This window comes from Narcine bancroftii, chromosome 2, assembly GCF_036971445.1.
Source record: "Narcine bancroftii isolate sNarBan1 chromosome 2, sNarBan1.hap1, whole genome shotgun sequence".
In the NCBI taxonomy this organism is placed as follows: domain Eukaryota; kingdom Metazoa; phylum Chordata; class Chondrichthyes; order Torpediniformes; family Narcinidae; genus Narcine; species Narcine bancroftii.
Window position 1 is genome coordinate 107,067,588 of NC_091470.1, and position 11,119 is coordinate 107,078,706.

Consider the following 11,119-nt stretch of genomic DNA (forward strand, 5'->3'; position numbering starts at 1 on the left):
TCTAAATTAGAGAATTATTTTTTAAGTGAGGCACGGTCTGTGGTTAAAATAAAAACACAATGCTGGAGAAACTCTGCAAGGTATACCTTGATGAAGGGCCTAAGCCCGAAACATTGGCTATGTATTTTTAATGAGGGAATAGTAGGGGTTCTTCAGTTGAAGAAGCACAAAGGTTGCAGGCAGTTGGTGACTCGAGGCAAAGATCTCATGCAGCTGTGAGCGTCAGTGGTCGAGGGATTCACACTGGGCTGAGGACTGCTAGAGTCTGGTTCAAGACTAGCTAGCTGAATGGGTACCAGGTATCAGAACCGGGATGCAAGGGGGTGCCAAAGGTGCTGAAGGTTTCCTGATCGTGTTGGAGGTTCGGATCTGGAGCTCGGGTTGACGATGATTTGGACTGGACTCTGTGGGGCTCCGGATGCTGCGGGAGTGCTGGAGGCAAATTCACAGTCTCGATGACTCTGGTGGGTGTAGGCTACTAGCATCAAACCACACGAGGCAGAGTGCAGGTAAACCACTAGTTTTAATAGACTGGTATACAGCTTGGCTTTGACGCCTTTGTCTTGCCTCTGTACAAGCCTTGGCCAGAGTGAGGGGGAAGGGATCCTCTGGGCTTATATACAAGGTCACCAGGTCTGGTGACCTAGTGGTGTAATGACATCATGCATGACATACCACCACAGTGGGAACTCTCTTTTGCTTCTCTTTCTCTGACTGTAAGAGGCACTTCAGGCTGTTTCTGCCAATGGAGTAAAAACACAATGCTGGAGAAACTCAGCAAGTCAGAGTCTTTTATGTGGTGATATGTAATTACAGCACTGTGTCACCAGGGGTCATCCCAGTGACCTTGTATATAAAGCAGTCCAGAGCTTCAGTCTAGCCTTCCAGGTTTGTCTTGCAGAGAGACAAGTCCTCTTAGTGTACATATTAGTTTATTAAAGCTGTCTTATTCTCGCACTGCTGTTGTGGTTATTGTCAGTACACTTTATACAGTAAAGATCACACTCCCCTACTCACATGTCTGTCCATGGCTTCATGCACTATCCAACCAAGACCACCCATAAATTGGAGCAACAAAACCTGATTTTCTGTCTGGGTACTCTCCAGCTGGATGCCCTTAACATCGACTTTTCCGGTTTCTGCTAACCCGGCAAATTTCTACAGAGGTGTGGTAGAAAGTGTGCTGACCAGCTGCATCGCGGTCTAGTATGAGAACACCAATGCATCCTCCAAAAGGTAGTAGACACAGCCCAAGACATCACAAGCAAAACTCTCCACACTATTACAGGGAACACTGCTGTCAGAGAGCAACAGTAATCATCAAAGAACCTCACCACCCAGCACACGCTCTGTTCTCGCTGCTGCCATCAGGAAAGAGGTATCAGTGCCACAAGATTCTCACCACCAGGTTCAGGAACAGCTGCTCCCCTCCACAATCAGACTCCTCAACAACAAACTCAATCAGAAACTCATTTAAGGACTCTTACTTGTGCCTTTTATTGATTTTCTTTATTGCACAGTCAGTTTGTTTATATTTGTTATCTGTTTACAGTCCTTTGTTTTCATGTTTATGCTGTGAACAGTTTATTTTTTTGTATGACCAATTAGTGGTAATTCTGCCGTGCCCGCAGGAATCTCAGGGTTGAATGTGGTGTCATGTATGTATTCTGACAATAAATCTGAAATCTAGAAATCTTTCCCCCTCCCTTCCCCTGTCAGCTCTCCACCCTCTTCCCTCTCTATTCATCTAGCCATCCCTCCTCCCCTTGCTTGCTTCTGTGTTCTCTCTCCTTTCTCCACCTACTACCTTCACGACCACACCTCACCTTTACCCTTTCATTCGGACGCCTGCCGACAATTTTCAATACCTTGATGAAATGTCGGTTATGTATTTTTATCTTTGGTACATAATAGACACATTTTGACCTGCTGAGTTTCTCCAGCACTTTGTTTTTACTTCAACCATGGTGACTGCAGACTCGTGTTTTACTTGATGAGTTTCTTCAGCATTGTTTTTTGGAGTTGATTGGAAGGGATGAGACCATTTGATGGATAAATTGGAATAGTGCTCACTAATGATTGGATAAACTGGAGTGGTGCTCGCTAATGATTGGATGAACTGGAGGAGAGTTCGCTAATGATTGGATGAGCTGGAGGAATGCTCGCTAATGATTGGATAATCTTGAGGAGGGCTCGCTAATGATTGGATGATCTGGATTGAGTACTCGCTAATGATTGGATGAACTTGAGGAGGGCTCGCTAATGATTGGATGATCTGGATGAGTACTCACTAATGATTGGATGATCTGGAGGAGGGATAACTATTGATTGGATGAACTGGATGAGGGCTTGCTAATGATTGGATAAACTGGAGGAGGGCTCATTTTATGATTGGATGAACTGGAGGAGGTGCAAAAGGTTGATTTAAGACACAAACTGCGGTGAGACGGGCAAAAGTGTGCTGTGGCAGCATCTTTGCAGCGACGTTTATAGTCGGAGCCGACGAGGGTGGGTTGAAGGGACGGCGCGCTTCTACTGCGCACGCGCCAAACCGCGGTTGCGTCAGTGACGTGTGAATTGTGCGCCGCCCTCACCCCATTCATCCGTGCGCGGCGGGAGGAGCAGGTTGCAGAGAAGCGGTGTGAGGAAGGATGAGTAAAGCCCACCCGCCCGAGCTGAAGAAGTGAGTCTGGGGAAGCGGGGCTTCGCTGGGCCGGAGGCCGGAGCCCTGTGCCTGCGCTTGGCCGCACCGCCTGAACCTCGCGTACAGCCAGCTCGGGGCCGCACGCATGTTGCCCGGGATGGCACCTCGGCCTTGTCGCCTCCCTCCCAACATGGGCAGAGGCGCCGCGGCCGCCGGGGTTGGGGACGAGGGTGGGATTTTTTTGGGGGTGGTGGGTGCTTGCTTCATTCGCCGATCCGTCCATGCCGGACTCTGTGCTCCATAGCCGGCTCCTCTCCCCAGTTCGACCCGTCGCCATCTCCCATGCCTTTGTCCTCGGCTACTGTTCCCGGGCGTCTGCTTCTCACGCTCAATCCTCGGCGCTGATTTGTTTTAAAACTAAAACTAGATTTTATTCACAATAAATTATTTGTAAAGGGGAAGCCTGTTCAGAGTCTGTTTCTACCTTTAGTTTCATATCCATACTGTTCCATCACGAGGTAAAAGTTTGCGGACACTGAGATTGAAGTAAAAACCCAATGCTGGAGAAACTTCGGTCAAACAGCGTACTTGTATAGTAAAGATACATATCCAAAGTTTCGGGCGAGTGCCCTTCATGTTACCTTTCGGGGTGAGTACATGATCAGAGCTTGAGAGCAGCAAGGATTACATGTTTGGAGCAGAATCACACAGTGAAGGAGAACTTCTTCAGGGTAGCCATCCCTAGAACCTTGAGGGAATCCTTGATGAAAGGTTCAAGCCCGAAATGTTGGCTATGTATCTTTGCTCTATACTGTTTGACCTGCTGAGTTTCTCCAGCATTGTGTTTTTACTTTAGTCTAGGTGTTTGCAAACCTTGGTGTTTGAGGGACTTCCCCTTGGTCTCAGCCCCTTAATGCCTGTTAATGGAAGGGCTCTAGACTGTGGAGCTTCTGCACAATGTCCGTGCATTGGCATGTACTGCTGCAGCCTGGAATGTCCCAGTTGGCAGCATTCCCTCACCGACATTTCCATCTGCTGGAAGTCCAGCAGCTATCAGGCAGACCAAAGTGTGTCTTTTGCCAAGTTGATGGTCTTCCAACAGTTCTGGACGTCTGACTCTGTGTGTCCCAGAGTCTGTAGATCAGAGAGCCCTTTGAACTGTGACAAGGATCCTTCTCTGCAAACTTAGGAAATCTGCTCACCACAAAAAAGGGTAAGGTTCTGCAAAATAACCGCTGGGCAGCTTCTCTCATTGCATATCTATGGATCACATTTGTTTGAGCTCTCTCTTCCTGTCACCACTATAAAGAAAATATTGGGATGAAAATGCATCAGTGACACTGTTCATTTTATAATAAAAATGAACATGCGTTATTTAAGATATTTGTGTTAAATTAAGACATACATCGTGGTAGCAGGCTCATGAGCCTGTACCACCCAATTGACCTACAACTGTGGTATGTTTTGGATGGGAGGAAACTGGATCACCCAGCGGAAGCCCATGCAGACATGGGAAAAACATACAAACTCCTTACAAACTGCATCAGTTAAGAACTCAGGACGCTGGCGCTGTAACAGCATTTGACCAACCGCTGCACAAACTACTGCCCTTACTGTGCAGACATTTGTTACACTTTCCAACTAGTGTATGTAACTAGTTCTCACTTTGATTTCAGGAGATATAAGTTAATGCTAGACTATGTTTGAGCTTGCATTGACCTCAACATCTTTCTTTTTAGGTTCATGGACAAGAAGTTATCACGTGAGTTTTCAATTAAACTTTTCTTGCAAAGAACTGGGAAGTGTTTTGGGGTTTGGTTTGTTCTATACAAAATTGGAATAATTTAATCTTTTGAGGTTATGCATGGATATCAAAACTACTCTGTGTTTTATTAAGTTGTGTAATGTGCTTATTGTAGTAGATCAGCAGAGAATTTTAAATTAATGTCTTCAAATGACTGCATCTCATGATGATCAATTCCAAGCAAAGGAGTAATTTTCAATCCTGTAGAACCATTTAAACAGTCAATCCTCTGGCAAAATGTTTTGTGTACCAGTGACCAGCAGATTCAGCCCGATGGAGGTATATTTAAATTAAAAAATCTTTCACATCTGTAAGAATATGGCAGCATGACTCTACACACAATTAATGTTACCCTCTGTATTGGCTTGGAATTCTAAACTAAATTTAAATTACATGATTGTGCGGTGGGCTGCACAGTAACTGATTTAATTTTGCTGGCTCTGATTCTTTCGAAGGCAAATTTTAGATTGCGTTCAAGTCCAAGCTGCCAGACCCTTCAGTTTGACTATGTTAACCATGGCTATGTTAGCCATGTTGCTTATCTAAATTATCCCCATTTGCCTGCATGTAACCCATATCCCTATATATCTTTTAAATATTCTAATTGTACACACCTCTTTCTTTGGCATCCTATTCCATATTCTCATCACACTCTGTGTGAAAATATTGCTCTTTGGGTCCCTTTCATATCACGTTAAATCTATTCCACCTAATTTTAGACCTGTCTGACCTGGGTTAAAGAATGACATGGCCCTTGTGATCTTGTGTACATTTTAAAAACAAGTTCACCCCCTCAGCCGTCCTACCCCATAGGAGCTTAAAAATAAGTCTTAGCCTATCCATTATTTCTTGTAGCTCAAGCTCTACAGCCCCACTAAAATCCTCATGAATCTTTTGATTCCTTTCCAGTTTAATGACTTCCTATAGCAAAGCGACCAGATCCGCACTCAAGTGTTTCAGTATCTTGTACGGTTGGAACATGACATCGATTTCAATTCTCAGGTCCCTGACAGATGATGGCAAGCGTCCTAAATGGCTTTTTAACCACCCTGTCTACCCGTGTTTCCACTTTCAGGAAACTATGTACCTGTACTCCTTGGTTTTCTGTTCTAGAACACTCAACAGGGCCATACCATTCACTTCTCTTCGCATGGTCTGACATAAAAATGCATCACTCCTTATTTAACTGATTTGAATTCCATTTGCCCTTGTCATTGCCGATTACCCATTTGGTTAGGATCCCATAGTAATTTTATTACACAGTTGCCAAGAAGCAGAAAATTTGCATAAATTTTCTGCTCAGCTGGCCTTGTAAAAAAATTATGTAACAGAAACTATTTGCTAAATTCCATCCCGTCATTTTTCCTCCTGGACCCCTAGAAATTTTTACGGACCGCCTGCAGTCTATTTAGACTGCAGGCTTTCGGTAGAATATGACATTCTCCCACGTTTACCCTCTGACAATCTCTGCAACAGAGAAAGTCAGTGCAAACGTGCTTCCTGTGTAAATAACCACTCCAGAGGTAAGTATGCAAATTTTTTTTTACAGGATTTTGCTGTTATTTATGTGTAAAAATCATATTAGATGACCTTTTTTCACTATCCACTGTAAAACTTTAGTATCATCTGCAAACTTAATCACCGTGCCACTGCCTACATTTTTATCCAAATTATTAATACAACAGTGGACCCACCACTGATCCCTGCAAAAGTCATGTTACAAACCTCCAATCTAGAAAACAATCATCCTCTTGTCACCTACCGCCAAACATTTTTGTATCCAATTAGTTAGCTCAGCCTGCATCCCATGTTAATTAACCACCTGGACCAACCTATCATGTAGTATCTTGCCAAGAGCCTGTCTGAAATATGTGAGATGACATCTGCTGCCCTGCCCTCATCTTCTTGTTAATCTTTTTTAATTCGATCAAGTTTGTGAGGCACAATTTCCCAAGCACAACGCCATGCTGATTTATTCTTAATCAGTCCTTGTCTTTCCAATTTCACAAAGGTCCTGCCTCTTGGGTAGGTTTTTTTTTGGTGAAGTCAGGAAGAGACTTTTTGCTTTCCCCCGCCCCCCCCCCCCCCCCCCCCCCATAAATGTGTCAGTTATTGGTCTCCGTTTTGGAAAATCTAGAAAATATTTATTTTGTCATTTAAGACCATCTGAGTGGTCCTGATTTCAGGATAGTGAATATATTATCAATGTAGTTTTTGTAATGGGGTGCTGGATTAAAATCCTGCCTTTTCCTATCAGTAACTTATCCCATGTCAGTTCTGTTCAGAGATCAATGGCACCACAAAAATGCTTTAGAAACTCAGCAAGTCATGCAGCATTCTCTATGTAACTAAGATGCCTAACCAACTTTTCTGGCCTGAGCTCTTCATTAAAGTATGGGGGAAAAGATGGCAGGTTCCTCTCTGGTGGGGGGGAGGAACACAGGCCCATAGGCAAGAGATCATTGGTGGATCTGGGTGGGAGGGCACAAGAAGGGGATTAAAAAAAGCAGAGTAGTGATAAGGAGAGGGAATAGCTCTCTAAATCAGTGGTTTTATAAGTTTTTCTTGCCACTCACATGTCACCTTAAGTAATCCCTATGCCACATGTTCTCTGTGATTAGTAAAGGATTATTTAACGTAGTAGGTGGGCGGAAAGAAAAAGTTTGAAAGCCACTGTTTTAATTTTACCTGATTGACTTGTTTTTGCACAGTTTCGTAACTCCAAAGGAAATGGACCAATGATATTTTCTCTCAAGCAAAAAATTTCAGTAACAATTGGATCTAGAGAAGTTGTTCTAAACCTTTTTTCCCCAACTCACATACCACTTTAAGTAATGCCTTACTAATCACAGAGCATCTCTTAAAGTGGTATGTGAGTTGTGGAAAGAGAAAGTTTGAAAACAACTGGAGCGGGAAAGGGTTGGGGAGCTGGAAGAAAATAGGCAGGTGAGGGGCCTAATGGAACCAGGAGAAGTCAATGTTCGTGCCATTTTGTTGGAGTGCCCAGAGTTGTTACTGCAGAAGTGTTTTTGATGGAGACTTAAAAGCTTTGTTTTCTTATTCAGTAAAACTGAACGGTGGACGACATGTGCAAGGAATTTTGCGTGGGTTTGACCCCTTCATGAATCTTGTGGTTGATGAATCGGTAGAGATGGCACCTGGAGGTCAACAGAACAACATTGGCATGGTGGTAAGAGTTTAAATTTTTTTAATATAAATTTTAAAATTTAGATATACAGCACTGCAACAGTCCCTTTCGGCCCTGCCCAATTACACCCATCTTTTCTTCTCTCTTTGGCTTGGTTTCGCGGACAAAGATTTATGGAGGGGTAATGTCCACATCAGCTGCAGGCTCGTTTGTGGCTGACAAGTCCGATGCGGGACAGGCAGACACGGTTGCAGTGGTTGCAAGGGAAAATTGGTTGGTTGGGGTTGGGTGTTGGGTTTTTCCTCCTTTGTCTTTTGAGGTTGGAGGACAGTGAGGTGGGCTCTGCGGTCTTCTTCAAAGGAGGTTGCTGCCCGCCGAACTGTGAGGCGCCAAGATGCACCGTTTGAGGCGATATCAGCCCACTGGCGATGGTCAAAGTGGCAGGCACCAAGAGCTTTCTTTAGGCAGTCCTTGTACCTCTTCTTTGGTGCACCTCTGTCTCGGTGGCCAGTGGAGAGCTCGCCATATAACACAATCTCGGGAAGGCGATGGTCCTCCATTCTGGAGACGTGACCTACCCAGCGCAGTTTGATCTTCGGCAGCATGGATTCGATGCTGTCGGCCTCTGCCATCTCGAGTACTTTGACGTTAGGGATGAAGTCGCTCCAATGAATGTTGAGGATGGAGCGGAGACAACGCTGGTGGAAGCGTTCTAGGAGCCGTAGGTGATGCCGGTAGAGGACCCATGATTCGGAGCCAAACAGGAGTGTGGGTATGACAACGGCTCTGTATACGCTAATCTTTGTGAGGTTTTTCAGTTGGTTGTTTTTCCAGACTCTTTTGTGTAGTCTTCCAAAGGCGCTATTTGCCTTGGCGAGTCTGTTGTCTATCACGTTGTCACATTTAACCTACAATTTACTAATGTGAATGAATTTAACCCCGTCATGGGCTATCATTTCAAGCTCGTTAGTTATTTGGGTGACCCACCCATTTTTGGTATTGTTTGTTGAAATTGTAGAGAAGGCTTAAATAATGAAACCCACAGCCTCTTTGAGTGGAAATATAAGCTTTGTTAAGCTGAATAAATAAGCAGAAGATCTCAGCTCAGTGGGTGTAATAATTTTAATTGTAATGAACAAAAATGTCGGTTTACATTTGTTACAATATTTATAGTTACTCGTAACAATTCTAGATGTGAAGTAAATGTTCACTTCACCGTAGATTGTGATTCCATTTAGCGCTAATGTTTCTGGTTAAATTGCAATTAGAAAGAGGTTGTATTTATTCACATTTATTAAATATTTTGGTGTCCTCAGCCACTGTCTGTGGGTATCTGCTCCTCATTCTCTGCCAATGAGCTTGAGAAGTAACCCAGAGAGGATCTTGATGCGTTTCAACTGCATACCCTATTTGGAGAGGTTTCCTCATCACGAGAAAACATTGGCTGTGTCAGTACCGTTGAGCTTGAATGAAATCTGTGTCCTTTAAGTAAAAAAAAACAATGCTGGAGAAACTCGCCTGATCAAACAGTGTGCTTTTATAGCAAAAACCAGCTGAGTTTTGCCAGCACTGTTTTTACTTCAACCACGGTGTCTGCAGACTTTTGTGTTTTACTTGTATGTTCTATCGCATTTTTGAATTTGATGTTAACTATTACCAGTCTCCAAAATATTTATTTATCAAATTGAATATGCTTTTCTGCTTCGCTCTAATTTGTGATATCAGAATATCAAATGAGAAAGTCAGGAAATGTGAATGTGTCTGTGGTCAGAGTATCATCTTTCAACACATCAGTGTATACTTTTGTGAGGAAGCATATTTTCTATGCTGGATGCATTTTCACCATGAGCCTTCCGTGTGATCGGCATACAGTTAGCACAACGCTATTACAGCGCTTGTGACTTGGGTTCGAATCCAGCACTGTTGGTAAATCCTGAGTCTGCATGGGTTTCCTCCAGGCATTCCAATTTCTTTCTACTGTTCCAAACGTACGGGAGGTTATAGATTAATTGGGTGGCTCGGGCTCATGGGCCAAAAGGGCCTGATACATTATTTAAAATATTTTTTGACCAGTCTTCCAGCATTAATGTAGCTCTCCTTTCAATGAGAGTTTTAACTTTATCTTTGATTCTCTTCTTTAGGTAATTAGAGGAAACAGCATTATCATGTTGGAAGCTTTAGAAAGAGTATAGTGAAGAGCTCATCATTTTTGAAGATTGGAACCAATATCGTCTTGGTGAAACTGAGCATGGGTAGAATTTTTGTCATGGAAGAAAAGCATTTGTAGCTTACTTTATAAAGGGGCTTAATATTTGAAATGTGTAGTTAATTTACAGTTTGTACTTTTGAGACAAAGGCTATTAAAATTTTTTGTATGAAAGATTGGATAAGTTACTTGTATGCTCTTTGTTTTTGTGTATATTCATTATGCATGAATCATTTTGCAAGTCAAACAGTCTAATTGCCCTCTGGCAAATAATCTTTGTGTGCCTATAACCCTGGAACTGTAGATTTTCTGTACCACTGAATCAATTCAATGAGAAGCATTGGTGCATAATCAATGCATGCCACAATATTGCCTCATCAATCTCCTTTGGACCACCCCCCCCCCCCAAAACCAGGGTGGAAGCAAATAGTCTGCAGGGATATGTCTGAGAACAGTGAGGATATGAACTCATCCCAGCGTCACTAGTAATAAATAGAGCATAAACATGCCCTTCAGCCCTTGATGTTGTGCAAGCCTATTTATTCCTTCCAAAAAAAATACTAAACTCTTCCAACCTTGTAACCATCTATTTTTCTTTCCATCCCTGTGCCTCTCTAAGAGTCTCTTAAAAGTCCCTAATTTTTGTTCTCACCACCATCCCTGGCAATGCATTCCAGACACCCACAACTTGACCCTGATGTCTCCCCCTAAACTTTCCTACCTTCACTTTGTAGAGATGTCCCCTGGTGTTTGCTATTCCCGCCCTGGGAAAAAGCTGCTGGCTGCCCACCTTATCTATGCCTCTCAGAATCTCGAGACCTCCAGCAAGTCTCCTCTCATCCTCTGTTCTCCAAAGAGAAAAACCTTGCCTCATAGGACTTATTTTCCAAACCACAAGATTTGATTAAATTTAAGTATTGTATGACATAAAAAGCCTATGAGTCCATATTTCTGCCAAAAGTAGACTGTATATCATTCATTGATCAATTCATTCTTAGCCACGTAGAAATGAGAAGGTTCTTGTCACTATTGTCTGTTCATTGAGGTTGTCAAATTGGTGGTTTCATGCCAAATGCTTACCTTATCTGTTACCAAGACTGTTCATCTAAGACTTGTCAATTGAACCAACATCACCTGCATTTGGAGAGAATTGCCATGCAGATGAATTCACTAGCTTCACTCCTGAAAGGCCTAATTATGAGCAATGTTGCCCATTTCTCGGCGGCAGAAAATTTATACTCAACTTTTGCCACTACGTGTGCATGATTTGCTTAATTGTTAAGTGCACAAAATAATTCTCCCAGCGACTTCAGTCTC

At 43.1% G+C, this 11,119-nt stretch overlaps 1 protein-coding gene across 1 annotated transcript; it reads left to right on the forward strand.

The window, feature by feature from the left end:
- Positions 1–2,575: 2,575 nt before the first annotated feature.
- On the forward strand, positions 2,576–9,976 carry snrpg (small nuclear ribonucleoprotein polypeptide G). Its single transcript, XM_069917920.1, has 4 exons — positions 2,576–2,683; positions 4,384–4,406; positions 7,514–7,638; positions 9,738–9,976. The coding sequence occupies exons 1-4, from the start codon at positions 2,652–2,654 to the stop codon at positions 9,786–9,788; spliced, it is 231 nt and encodes a 76-aa protein (XP_069774021.1). The 5' UTR covers positions 2,576–2,651; the 3' UTR covers positions 9,789–9,976.
- Positions 9,977–11,119: the final 1,143 nt, after the last annotated feature.